Raw genomic sequence first — 13,674 nt, forward strand, 5'->3', positions numbered from 1 at the left:
AATGTCCCTACAACTGATGTCAGGCTCAATGGGCTATGGTTCCCTGACCTGTCCTTTCTACAGGTTTAGATCAGTGGAACAGCATTAGCCTTTCTCTGGTCTTTCTGGAACTTCATTAGTGGCCAATAATGAAACAAATATCACTAAGGGGCCTCTGCACTTTCTCCCCTGGTCTCCCATAAGGCCCAGGGTTACACTTGGTCAGACCCCACACCGTAATGTGCTTCAAGGTTGCAAATACCTCCTTTCTCCTTTATGCAGAGGATCCAATACCTCACTTCTTCTTACCCTCATTTCTTTGGCATCCTTGATATTTTCCTTAGTAAACACCAAGGAGAAATAAAAATTAAAAATCTCATCTATCTCCTGCAGCTCCACACATAGGCATCCCTGATGGTCTTTAGGAGGACAGAGTCTCTCCTGGTCACTTTTTAAATGTATAATTGAACATAATGTAACTGAAGAACCTCTTTGGATTATCTTTAATTCTGCTCGCCAAATTCTTCTCACATCCCCGTTTTACCCTCCTGATTTCCCTCTTAAGCTTAGTTTTAACCTTTTATATTCATTGAGGAACTCATTGATATCTAGCTGCCTAAATGTGATGTACACTTCTTTCTTTTTCCTTATCACAATATAGATACCTCTTAGCAGACAGGGCTCCTTTTGTTACAAACAACAGGGGATCCAGCACCAATCCCTGCAGCACATCTTTGATCATAGGCTCCAGTTTGAACACCAACCCTCCACTATCATTTTCTGCCTCCTTTCATCAAGCTAACTTTGTATTCAATTGGCTAGCTCACCTTACATCACATGTGTTCTAACCTTTTGGAACACCTACCAGGTAGGACATTGTCAAGATCTTTGGTACAGTCCACCTGGCCAATATCTACCAAACTGTCCTCATCAATCCTCTTAGACATCTCTTCAAAAACTTCAATTAAATTCGTGACACTCAATTTGCACCCACAAAGCAAAGCTGACTACCCTTAATTGGTCCTTGACCTTTCAAAATGCAGGTGGATTTTGTCTCTCAGATTCACAGGGAGTAACTTGCCCACTACTGATGTTAGATTCACCAGCCTGTAGTTCTCTGGCAAGTCCTTGTAACTCTCTTTAAATAATAGCCTGATATTAGCTATCCTCCAGTCTTCAAGTACCACACTCTAGTCTGAAGTGTCGTATCTCATATAAAACCGTGGGTGCCACAGTAACATGGTGGTTAGCACACAACTATTACACCTCAAGGTGTTCCAGAGTTCAGAGTTCAATTCCAGGACCGTTCTGTAAGGAGTCTCTTTACTTCCTTCCTGTGGAATGCAAAGGTATACCAGGTAGGTTAATTGATAATTGTAAATTGTCCCATGATTAGGTTAGGGTTAACTGGACTTGGTGGTGGTTGCTGGGACAACGAGGCTCAAAAGGCCAGAAGAGCCTAATCCGTGATGCATCACTAAATAAATAAATAAAGCCATTGTCATTGTAAGATATAGCAGATACGTATGAAAAAGAGATCCAATTTTATTTACAAGATAACACACATATTCATTTTGAGTCCATGAACTCTTGGCGTAAACTTGGAACTTCCAGATTGTCAGTAAAATTATTACATCGCTCTGCTATCTGCAGATCACAATACAAGCACACAGGCTTGTTCCAAGCTTAATGATATATTCACAATATCTCTGCAATTTACACTCTAATAAAATAAACCACTATCTTTCTTGAAAGCAGTTTTAACTTGCTTCTAAATGAGAATAATGATTTTTAATTAGTTCCATCACCTTCCTTTATATTCCCCTGAGTATGAGACTTCGGTTGGGTGGGGAGAGGAAGATACGAGTGTGGAAGATGCAGTAAGGTAAGGGTTAAAGACAATCCCAGGCAAGCATAAGTGTGTACTTAGTCTAACAAGGAAAAGGGAGAACTTTGAAGTGAGACCACCGAAGCCAAACTTGCCGGTTGCAGATAGATAGGTGAAAATGACTATGGCAGTGTATAATCATAGAATCATAGAAATCTACAGCACATTACAGGCGCTTCGGCCCACAATGTTGTGCTGACCATGTAACCTACTCTAGAAACTACCTAGAATTACCCTACTGTATAGCCCTCTGTTTTTCTAAGCTCCATGTACCTAAAAAACCCTACCGTATCTGTCTCTACCACTGTTACTGGCAGTGCATTTCACAGACCCACCACTCTGTGTAAAAAAACTTACCTCTGACATCCTCCTTGTACTTATTTCCAAGCACCTTAAAACTATGCCCCCTCATGATAGCCATTTCAACACTGGGGAAAAAGCCTCTGGTTATCCACGCAAACAATGTCTCTCACCATCTTATAACACCTCTATCAGGTCACCTCTTGCTTTACTAACATCAAAATATCATCAGTTGTCAGCTTGAAGATTCAATATAACATCTCGATTGTGGATGGCAATTGCTCTTGCAGGTAAGGAATTCAAACATGTACAATTAACAGATGGCCATTATCTGTAATTAATAGGCCAATTCTGTATAAAAATAGCAATTTTTCTGTTTTGACTTCAGAATGGTGTGGGTGACAGGGGCCACGCTCTTCTCCTTGTGCCCAAGTAAAACAAATTGTGTTCGAGTCGTAGGAGTGTGTGTGTGTGTTCTAGGCCCAGTTATTTCGTTATTTTCTTTTATTATTGGCAATGACTTAAGCGATTAATAAATTACAGAAAAACTGCATAAAATTATACTCTTAAGTGGGAGAACCATAAACAAGAGGGAATAGTCCTAAAATTATATCTGGCTATTTAATATTGAAAGCTGGTAACATTTTCATACATGGAGAAGGAGGGGATTTTACACTGTCTCCAAAAAAGATAACAGACATGATTTTTAGTATAAACATTTTACAAATGGAACAAGAATATAGAGGAAAGAGAATGGAAATGCAGACTAGCTAATTTTACTTTTCATTAACTAATTGAAAGACAGATATAGGCAGGACTATATGACTTATTCCTATGTTCCTAGCAGGAGTATTTCTCGTTTTCCAAACGTAACCCATGTGCAATATTACGTACAAGCCCATCCAGATAAAATGACTTGCATTTGACTTGCATCTCTTTCACTGCAGGATAAAGGAATCTCAGTGCCACACTGGAGGGAAAAGAGAAGAGTATCCTTTGTTAAATGTTAACAGTTGCCTACGAGTAGTACCAATATTATTGTTTGGGCAGCTGACATGCACATGCTTTTCTGCCATCAAACCTGCCTGGTCATCATTAGCACAGGGGAGCATAAGAACATAATAAATAGGAGCAGGAGTCGGCCATCTGGCCCGTCGAGCCTGCTCCGCCATTCAATAAGATCATGGGTGACCTGGCCACGGACTCATCTCCACCTACCTGCCTTTACCTCACAACCCTTAATTCCTCTACTATGCAAAAATCTATCCAACCTTGTCTTAAATATATTTACTGAGGTGGCCTCCACTGCTTCATTGGGCAGAGAATTCCACAGATTTCCCACTCTTTGGGAAAAGCAGTTCCTACTCATCTCCATCCTAAATTTACTCTCCCGAATCTTGAGGCTATGTCCCCTAGTTCTAGTCTCACCTACCAGTGGAAACAACTTTCCTGCCTCTATCTTATCTATCCCTTTCATAATTTTATATGTTTCTATAAGATCTCCTCTCATTCTTCTGAATTCCAGTGAATACAGTCCCAGGTGACTCAATCTCTCCCCCTCATGTCTGAAATCGACCTGGTAAACCTCCTCTGCACTGCCTCCAAAGGCAGCATATGCTTCCTCAAGTAAGGAGAAGAACTGTGAGCAGTACTCCAGGTGCAGCCCCACCAGTATCTTATACAGTTACAGCATAACCTCCCTGCTCTTAAATTCAATCCATCTAGCAACGAAGGCCAACATTCCATTTGCCTTCTTGACAGCCTGCTGCACCTACAAACCGACCTTTTGTGATTCATGCACAAGCTTCCCAAGTCCTGCACAGCAGCATGCTGCAATCTTTTACCATTTAAATAATAATAATCTGTTCGCTCATTATTCCTTCCAAAGTGGATGACCTTGCATTTACCAATACTGTACTCCATCTGTCAGAACCTTTCCCACTCACTTAACCTATCTATATCTCTCTGCTGACTCTCAGCCATCTTCTGCAGAGTTTGCTTTTCCACTCGATTTAGTATTATCAGAACACAACACTCGGTCCCCTGTCCCAGATCGTCGATGCCTCATACCCAGCATCCTGAGGCTCAGCCTCCTTTCATCTAGCAGTTCCCCTAATTCAGGCTCCCTTCTGAGCCACACTGCTCCCTTTCCACCACATAATTAACACAGAACCTCTGCTCACGACATGTCTTCCTATCAACTAAAAAATAAATGCCCCCCTGTCACTCTCCATTGCTGCTCTCCTCTTCCACCCACAGCATCTACCCCCACCCATTACACTTGGCCTTGATATTTCTTCCTCCAGCCCTTTCTATATGTCCGGATAGGCTCCCCTCATCTCCCACTGTCCCCAGATCTTGGGCCCTGTGCACTACTAAATTTACTGAAATTCACATTCATTTGCATGGCCCGGAAATTATGGGCTATCTAACTTGAATTATGAGGTTCACACAATGGCTAGAAAGTTTCGTTTTAGCAGTTTACTTTATGAGCAACATATTGGACAAATTAGAATTATTGCTAAGCTTATTTTAAAGGAAGAACGTGCACGACCGTGTCATGGTACATCTTATACCATTGTCACTGAACAGAGATATACTGTACTGCATCTTCAGGGGGTACATAGTGTGACAAGTTTCTACTTTCAGCCATGCTCTGGGACTGGAGGTGACTATTTCAGTGACTGAGTATTTTGTACAGGCATAGATGCAAATCTTGTCACATTGCTCTACCTAGTGGTATGTTATGAGGTGTGGCAGTTGGAGAGTGGAAGCAGGCATGAGAGGGAGTGAAGAAGGGAGAAATTACTTCTAAAAGTTAGATCAGTTGATGTGAACATATCCTGCTTTAAAGAATTTTGCACTGTAAAAAACATTAAGAAAGCAATACATATTTAATACAAAAATATAATTCAGCCATTTACAAATAATTAAACTTATTCCATTTTCCTATCAGAGTTTAATTAATAATTAGGTGATGCAACATTCTGAAGCCATCCATTAATTAATTAATTAGTCAATTCACCATCCATTGCAAAGCGTAGTTCATTCAGAAATTTGATATATATTTTCTTCTGCTGTTTGGTGCATGTTAAGTCCTACGGCGTTGTTTGAGCTGGGGATACAAATAAGTATTTATATTAAATTTCATAAAAATGTAAGATTTTTAGAATTTGCATTAAATAGTCCTACAAAATGTAAGTTCTTACTTGCACTTTTCTCTAGAATTCTTCACTGAAAGAGACAAAAACAGTGAGTGAGAAACATCAGGAGAGCAGTGCACATCAATCACAATAAGCAACTCATAGATTAACACCTACATTTCTGTAAACTATTTTAAGTTATTCATTCTTTTACTTTTTATATTAATCATCAATGTTGAAACAAAATAAAGTTTGTCAGATAATGGTGAATGAAAGCAGGAACATAATGGGGAACCTCAATAAAATAAAACTTCCATTTCTAGAGTTGTTTTAAGGGCAGCAGATCTGCCATAGTATTTGCCTTTAACTCTCCCCCGATCTCCAGGATGCCTATCATCAGCAACTAGTACACACAAGGAATTCTGCAGATGCTGGAAATTCAAGCAACACACATCAAAGTTGCTGGTGAATGCAGCAGTCCAACATATTATTCTCCGTAACTTCCGCCACCTCCAACGGGATCCCACCACTAAGCACATCTTTCCCTCCCCCCCCCCACTTTCCGCAGGGATCGCTCCCTACGCGACTCCTTTGTCCATTCTTCCCCCCCATCCCGCCCCACTGATCTCCCTCCTGGCACTTACCTTTGTAAGCCGAATAAGTGCTACACATGCCCTTACACTTCCTCCCTTACCACCATTCAGGGCCCCAGACAGTCCTTCCAGGTGAGGCAACACTTCACCTGTGAGTCAGTTGGGGTAATATGCTGCATCCGGTGCTCCTGATGTGCCCTTCTATATATTGGCGAGATCCGACGCAGACTGGGAGATCGTTTTGCTGAACACCTACGCTCTGTCCGCCAGAGAAAGCAGGATCTCCCAGTGGTCACACATTTTAATTCCACATCCCATTCCCATTCTGACATGTCTATCCACGGCCTCCTCTACTGTAAAGATGAAACCACACTCAGGTTGGAGGAACAACACCTTATATTCTGTCTGGGTAACCTCCAACCTGATGGCATGAACATTGACTTCTCTAACTTGCGCTAATGCCCCACCTCCCCCTCGTACCCCATCTGTTATTTATTTATATACACACATCTTTCTCTCTCTCTCCTTTTTCTCCCTCTGTCCCTCTGACTATACCCCTTGCCCATCCTCTGGGTTTTCCCCCCCCTCCCCCTTTTCCTTCTCTCTGGACCTCCTGTTCCATGATCCTCTCGTATCCCTTTTGCCAATCACCTGTCCAGCTCTTGACTCCATCCCTCTCCCTCCTGTCTTCTCCTATCATTTTGGATCTCCCCCTCCCCCTCCCACTTTCAAATCTCTTACTAGCTCTTCCTTCAGTTAGTCCTGACGAAGGGCCTCGGCATGAAACGTCGACTGTACCTCTTCCTAGAGATGCTGCCCGGCCTGCTGCATTCACCAGCAACTTTGATGTGTGTTGCTTGTTATCAGCAACTAGTGTTTTTTTCAATCTCACTAACTTGTACCGGTTGTTTTTAGTGTTACCTCCTCGTTATCTCACCCTAAGATTTCTGCCACCCCTTATTTTCCTTCCCCAGTTATTTCTGCCATGAAGTTTGATCAGATTTTGAGTACTCCTTTAATATTACCACATTCCTAAATTATCCAAGAGAAGGCCTGGGAGAGTCTGTGAACTCCTGAGAGGGTAGGGTGTGTAGGAAGTGAGAACAAAACCAACCACTTAATCTCCTAGTCTTTACTATGACCAAACAAATAAAAATCCAAGAACATTGGTCCAACATGGACATAATTGAGAAAAAATTGATGCTGCATGCAGTATCGAACTGCGTGCATCTTTTCTCGGGTCAGACGGAACTTTAGGCTCACTATTTCTATGCCATCCATCAAGTACCCATTCAGTAGCACTTGGTTTATAGCCTGCTTTGCCAGTGATTCACGTGCTCATCCAGATGCTTCTGAAACGCTGCGGGATATCCACCTCTACAATCAGCTCAGGCAGCAGATACCAGATTGCAGCCTCCCCCAGGTGAAAATATCCTTCCCCTAAAACCCTCTAAGTCTTCTACTCATCTTAAACCCAAGCTCTTTGGTCTTAGACATCTCTCCCATGGATGAAGGTTTCTTACTATCTACCCTATTAACACCTCTCATCATTTTGTACACACTTTATTAGTTAATAATTTTTGCCACCACTACAATTTGTTTAATACCAATCATTATTAGTGGCTCAAATAAGGATGATTCATCATAACCCTGGCACCCCTGCCCACCCACAAATCCAAAAGCTCCACTTACATTTCTTCAAGAAAATGAAGGCAATTATTGCGGTCACAGAGATAAGCAACAGTAAACCAATGCCGAGATAAAGCTGAATTTTCTTGTTTCCTAGCTAAAATGAAAAGACAATTTTCACTTCAGAAAATACAAATGTGAAACTAAGAAAACTTTTGGAAGTTTTCAACAGGTCAAGCAGCATCTTTGGAAAAGGAAACAAGAGTTAACATTAAATGAAATACTATTAAACCTGAAATATTAACATTGTTTCTCTCTTTACAGATTAGATTAGATTAGATTCAACTTTGTCATCGTGCCGAGTGCAGATACAAAGCCAATGAAATGCAGTTAGCATCTGACCAGAAATGCAAAGAATAGTGTTATTTACAAAATAACTGCGAATAAAAGAAGTGCTACAGCACACAAATATAAAAGTACTGAGACAGTACAATACGGATGCAATACTGCTTAGCGCTGTGATGAGAGGTTCAGCAGTGTCACAGCCTTAGGGAAGAACCTCTTCCTGTGCCTGCTGGTGCGGGAGCGAAGGCTCCTGTAGTGGCTACTGGGTGGGAGGAGAGTAAAAAGTCCATGGTTAGGGTGAGATGCATCCCTGATAATGCTCTTCACCCGGCCTAGGCAGCGTTTATGGTAAATGTTCTCAATGTTGGGCAATTGGGTGCCAATAATCCGCTGGGCAGTTTTCACCACACGCTGGAGTGCTTCGCTGTCCAATGCGGGACAATTGCCATACCACACTGAGATGCAGTTGGTGAGTATGCTCTCAATGGTACAGCGATAAAAGTCCGTCCGTATCCTGGGGCAGAGGTGAGCTTTCTTCATGCTCCGCAGGAAATAAAGTCACTGTTGCGCCTTTTCGATCAGAATGGAAGAGTTCCGGGACCAGGTGAGATCCTCAAAAATGTGTAGGTGGGGACTTGAGTGGGACTCCTGGATGTCTAACCTGCTAATTATTCATATTTTATGTAATATATTTCAGATATTTAGAACCACAGTATTTTGCAAATATAAACATAAATTTAAAATAATTTCAGCATTTATGTACCGTATGAGCTACGTCCTAGGGAGATTGTTTACTAGTGCTGTTGGAGAGGCTTTAAATTAATATGGCAGGGGGATGGGAACCCACACAGAAAAGAAGAGGGAAGTGATGCAGAGACCAAAGCTATAGATAGTGAAGAAAAAAGTAAAGAGTAGAGTGCATAAAAGTGAAAAGCAAAAATCACATAGGTCACTAGGTTCTAAAAGGACAATGAGTATAAGGACACTTTATCTAAATGCCTGTGGTATTAGAAACAAGGTTAGTGAACTTGTGGCACAGATCAGTACCAAGGCATATGATTTAGTGGCCATTACAGAAACCTGGTTGCAAGGTGGAGATAACTGGGAATTAAATATCTAATGGTATCAGGTAATATGGAAAGATAGGCAGGAAGGCAGAGGAGGTGGGGTGGCGCTCTTGATCAGGGATGAGATCAGGGTGATTGTGAGAGACGATACAACATCTATGGAGCAGAATGTTGAGTCCATCTGGGTTGAGATTAAGAATAGTAAAGGGAAAAAAAAATCACTGGTGGGTGTTGTCTATAGGCCACCTAATAAAAATATTTCAGTGGCAGAGGCGATTAACCAAGAAATAACTGAGGCTTGTAAGAACGAAACGACAGTTGTCATGGGGGATTTTAACTTCCACATAGATTGGGTGAATCAGTTTGGTCAAGGAAATCTTGAGGATTGGGAGCACAGGCTATTTGGTAGGACAGTTGAGGAACAGTGGAATACTTTCAAAGAGATTTTTCACAGTGCTCAACAGCAGTATATTCCAGTCAAAAGGAAGGACAGTAAGTGTGGGGACAGCCAGCCTTGGATAACTAAGGAAATAAAAGATAGTATCAAACTAAAAGCTCATGTGTACAAAGTTGCAAAGAGTAATGGGAGACTGGAGGATTGGGAAATCTTTAAAAAGCAACAAAGAACAACTAAACAAGAAATAAGGAAAGGGAAGATAGAGTATGAAAGTAAATTAGCACAAAATATGAAAACAGATAGCAAAAGTTTTTATAAATATATAAAGCAGAAGAGGGTGGCTAAAGTCCACGCAGGTCCCTTGTAAGACGAGAAGGGGAAAATGATATTGGGTTATAAGGAAATGGCTGAGGCATTGAACGACCATTTTGTGTCAGTCTTCACGGTGGAGGACACGCCTAATATGCCAAAGAATGAGGTTATGGACGAAATGGAAGGTGAGGACCTCAATAAAATCACTGTCACTAAAGAGATAGTGATGAGCAAACTAGAGGGCCTGAAGGTAGATAAGTCCCCTGGTCCTGATGGGATGCATTCCAGGGTGCTGAGGGAATTGGCGGAGCTTATCATAGACGCGTTGGTAATCATTTACCAAAATTCTCTAGACTCTGGGCAGATCCCAACTGATTGGAAGACATCAAATGTTACGCCACTTTTTTAAAAAGGAAGTAGGCAAAAGACGGGCAACTATAGGCCAGTTAGCTTAACATCTGTAGTCGGGAAAATGCTTGAAGCTGACATTAAGGAAGAAATAGTGAAACATTTAGAAAAGAGTGGTTCCATTAGACAGATGCAGCATAGATTCAGAAAGGGCAGGTCCTGTTTGGCAAACTTACTGGAGTTCTTTGAGGACATAATGAGTGCAGTGGATAGAGCGGAACAGGTGGATGTCATATACTTGGATTTCCAGAAGGTGTCTGATAAGGTGCCGCACAAGAGACTTATAAATAAGATACAGATGCATGGTGTCGGAGGAAATGTATTGGCATGGATAGTGAGTTGGTTAACCAATAGAAGGCAGAGAGTTGGTATAAATGGGTGTTTCTCTGGTTGGCAGTCAGTGGTGAGTGTGGTGCCGCAGGGGTTGGTGCTGGACCCGCAGCTGTTTACCATTTACATTGATGATTTGGAAGAGGGGACTGAGTGTAGCGTAGCAAAATTTGCTGATGACACCAAACTGAGTGGAAAAGCAAATTGTACAGAGGATGTGGAGAGTCTGCAGAGGAATATAGATAGGTCAAGTGAGTGGGCCAAGGTCTGGCAGATGGAATACAACGTTGGTAAATGCAAGATCATCCACATTGGAAGGAATAATAGAAGAGCAGATTATTTAAATGGTGAAAGATTGCAGCATGCTGCTGTGCAGAGGGACTTGGGAGTGCTTGTGCATGAATTGCAAAAAGTTGGCTTGCAGGTAAAACAGGTTATTAAGAAGGCAAACGGAATGCTGGCCTTCATTGCCAGAGGGATTGGATTCAAGAGCAAGAAGGTCGTGCTGCAACTATACAGGGTACTGGTGAGGCTGCACCTGGAGTACTGTGTACAGTTCTTGAGGAAGGATATACTGGCTTTGGAGGCAGTGCAGAGGAGATTCACCAGGTTGATTCCAGAGATGACGGGGTTAACCTATGAGGAGAGATTGAGTCACCTGGGACTATACTCTCTGGAGTTCAGAAGAATGAGAGGGGATCTTATAGAAACATACAAAATTTTGAAAGGGATAAGTAAGTTAGAAGTAGGAAAGTTGATTCCATTGGTAGGTGAGACTAGAAATAGGGGACATTGCCTCAAGATTCGGGGGAGAAGATTTAGGACAGAGATGAGGAGAAACTGTTTTTCCCAGAGAGTGGTGAATCTGTGGAATTCTCTGCGCAGAGAAGCAGTTGAGGCTTCTTCACTAAATATATTTAAGATACAGTTAGATAGATTTTTACATAGTAGGGGAATTAAGGGTTATGGGGAAAAGGCAGGTAGATGAAGCTGAGTTTACAGACAGATCAGCCATGATCTTATTGAATGGCGGGGCAGGCTCAATGGGCCGGGTAACCTACTCCTGCTCCTATTTCTTATGTTTTATCTTTCTCTCAGTAGATTTCACAGATTACTTCTGTATCAGTTTAACTAACCCCTTGTGTGCTAAATTTGACATCCGATGATCAATCTAATGGCCTTCTTATGCTGGATCCACTGATCATAATAAAACTCAGTTTCAATCTTCTTCATTCAATCTCTTCAGCCAAGTCTCCACTTAAAGCCCTCGTTGAATGAAATCAGCCCCGACTTTTGCATCTTTCATTATAACTGTACTTGTTCATTTAATTCAGAAAGATCCAACATATCTGACATGGCCACCAAGTGTATTTTATCAGAGAAAGAGAATTATATTCCTCCTGTAAATAAAGAATTGCCTGTTTCTCTCGATGATTGATCGCAATCCCAATGTCTCAGGAGCTACGTGATGCAGGGCTGAAAGTCCTTTTGATTACACTCATCATTCTTTAATGATGGAGAGAGATTTGCTGTTCCCCAATTGTAAATTACTGAAAATTTAAAGAGGATTCCATATGCTGACATCAATATTAGGCATCACAGTAGGACAGAAATTATTTTCTCTCCTTTTAAATATATATAATTCTGCGACACTTCAAGTCGTGCAAGCCAAGTAGAAGCAAACCTGCGTAGGTAGGATGTGGTTTAACACAGGTAGGCTTATGAAGCTTTCCACAAAGGTAACATTTGAAACATTTATATGGTGAAGCTCCCCACCTCTAATTTTCAGGCACCACATATTAATCTCTTCAATATCCAGGTAAAATGTTTGCCTTGATCATTGTCTGGGTGCAAATTGGGCACAATATTAAATTAGTTTTGAGAATTATTTTCTTTCCTCAAGTCTCAGCATATACTTATTTCAACATGCCTGAACCCAAATCAAAAAAGACAGCAATTCAGAATGTAATGTAAAAGAAATTCTTTAACTATTGCTTAATATATTTTTTAAAAATACCTTCTAATTTGGTTGAAGAACATTTTTTCCTGAAATTAAGCATTTTACCCAAGCATCAATTTATTTGTTTTGGTTTTAGTTAAATTTGCTTAACTTGTAGGAATACATTTGAAGCAATATAAAATAGCCTTTAGTATACCAAGTAACTAAATAACCTGCTAGAACTGGTTAATTGAATCCACAATGCCTCATGGGAATATAAATCATGCCTCTACCCACCTAAAACTACAGCGTGATTTTAGCACAGCTCCACTGCAAGTACAACATCTGAGATCTCTGGTGAGTTTAAAATAGCAGTAAAATTAAATACATTACTTAAGCTAAATAATTTTTAAGACAGATATGCCAGGACAGATGGAAGCCATTGGGATCCATGGAGACTGTAAATTTAGCAAGTGTGCATAATTTCAGCTCTGAATTGATGTTCAGAGGTTCAGATAGTGGGTCTTATCATCCAGATACCTTGATTCAGGACGTAGGGTGGCTAAACAAACTGGCCACAGTACGGATGCACAGAAACCATTCAAGGTAAAGGACTGGAAAGAAAAGTAGTGGTAATTTTCTGTGGTTGTAAGCACGAGTCCTAAATACATGTTCCTGTTCTGTGCCTGGGTTATGGGCAACTCTTGAGGTTGAGGAACTTGGAGCAGGAAGGGAAAGAACCTGCTGTTGTAGTCCAGGTGGGAAACAATGATACAACAGGAAAAAGAGGGATAAAGTATTTGACCAACTAGACTTCAAATAAGAAATCAAACCCACAAAGGTGTTAATCACTGGATTATCACTCAAGTTGTGTGCGAATTCATACAAGGTAAATATGATTAGGGAATTAAGTAGAGTACAAAAAAATTCTGCAGATGCTGGAAATCCGAGCAACACACACAAAATGCTGGAGGAACTCAGCAGGCCAGGCAGCATCAATTGAAAAGAGTACAGTCGACATTTCAGACCAAGTCCTTTCATCAGGACTAGAGAGGGAGGACAGAAGTCAGAGCGAGAAGGTGTATGGAGGGGAGGAGGAAGGAAGAAGTAGGGAATTAAAATGACTGGCTCAAATATCAGCATGAGTAGAATAGGTTTCAATTCATGGGATACTACCACCAGTACTGGGTAAAGAAGAAATTGTTTGACTGGGATAGATTTCCTTGAATCAGGCTGAATCAGTGCCTCACTAAGTTGAGTAACAAAGGCTTCCATTTTTTCAAAAACTGTGGGCAGTGCATCCTGGGTATCTGAAGAACCAGGAAGTGGATGCACAGATTTTCA

The 13,674-nt window shown here is 41.2% G+C and overlaps 1 protein-coding gene across 3 annotated transcripts in view; it reads right to left on the reverse strand.

Moving 5' to 3' along the window:
* Positions 1-1,547: 1,547 nt before the first annotated feature.
* The window catches only part of LOC134348950 (hepatitis A virus cellular receptor 1 homolog), a 109,479-nt gene continuing 97,352 nt past the window's right edge, over positions 1,548-13,674 (reverse strand). The window contains exons 5-8 of one of the 3 annotated variants that reach the window (XM_063052754.1): positions 7,596-7,689; positions 5,377-5,401; positions 5,193-5,282; positions 1,548-3,137 (exon numbers count right to left, since the gene is read on the reverse strand). In XM_063052754.1, the coding sequence (XP_062908824.1) occupies positions 5,213-5,282; positions 5,377-5,401; positions 7,596-7,689 (189 nt within the window). In that variant the 3' untranslated portion in view covers positions 1,548-3,137; positions 5,193-5,212. Of the gene's footprint in view, positions 5,283-5,376; positions 5,402-7,595; positions 7,690-13,674 lie in introns of all 3 variants that reach the window. The other 2 variants (XM_063052753.1, XR_010018537.1) reach the window with 2 other exon arrangements.

The sequence above is a fragment of the Mobula hypostoma genome, chromosome 7, assembly GCF_963921235.1.
Source record: "Mobula hypostoma chromosome 7, sMobHyp1.1, whole genome shotgun sequence".
Classification (NCBI taxonomy): domain Eukaryota; kingdom Metazoa; phylum Chordata; class Chondrichthyes; order Myliobatiformes; family Myliobatidae; genus Mobula; species Mobula hypostoma.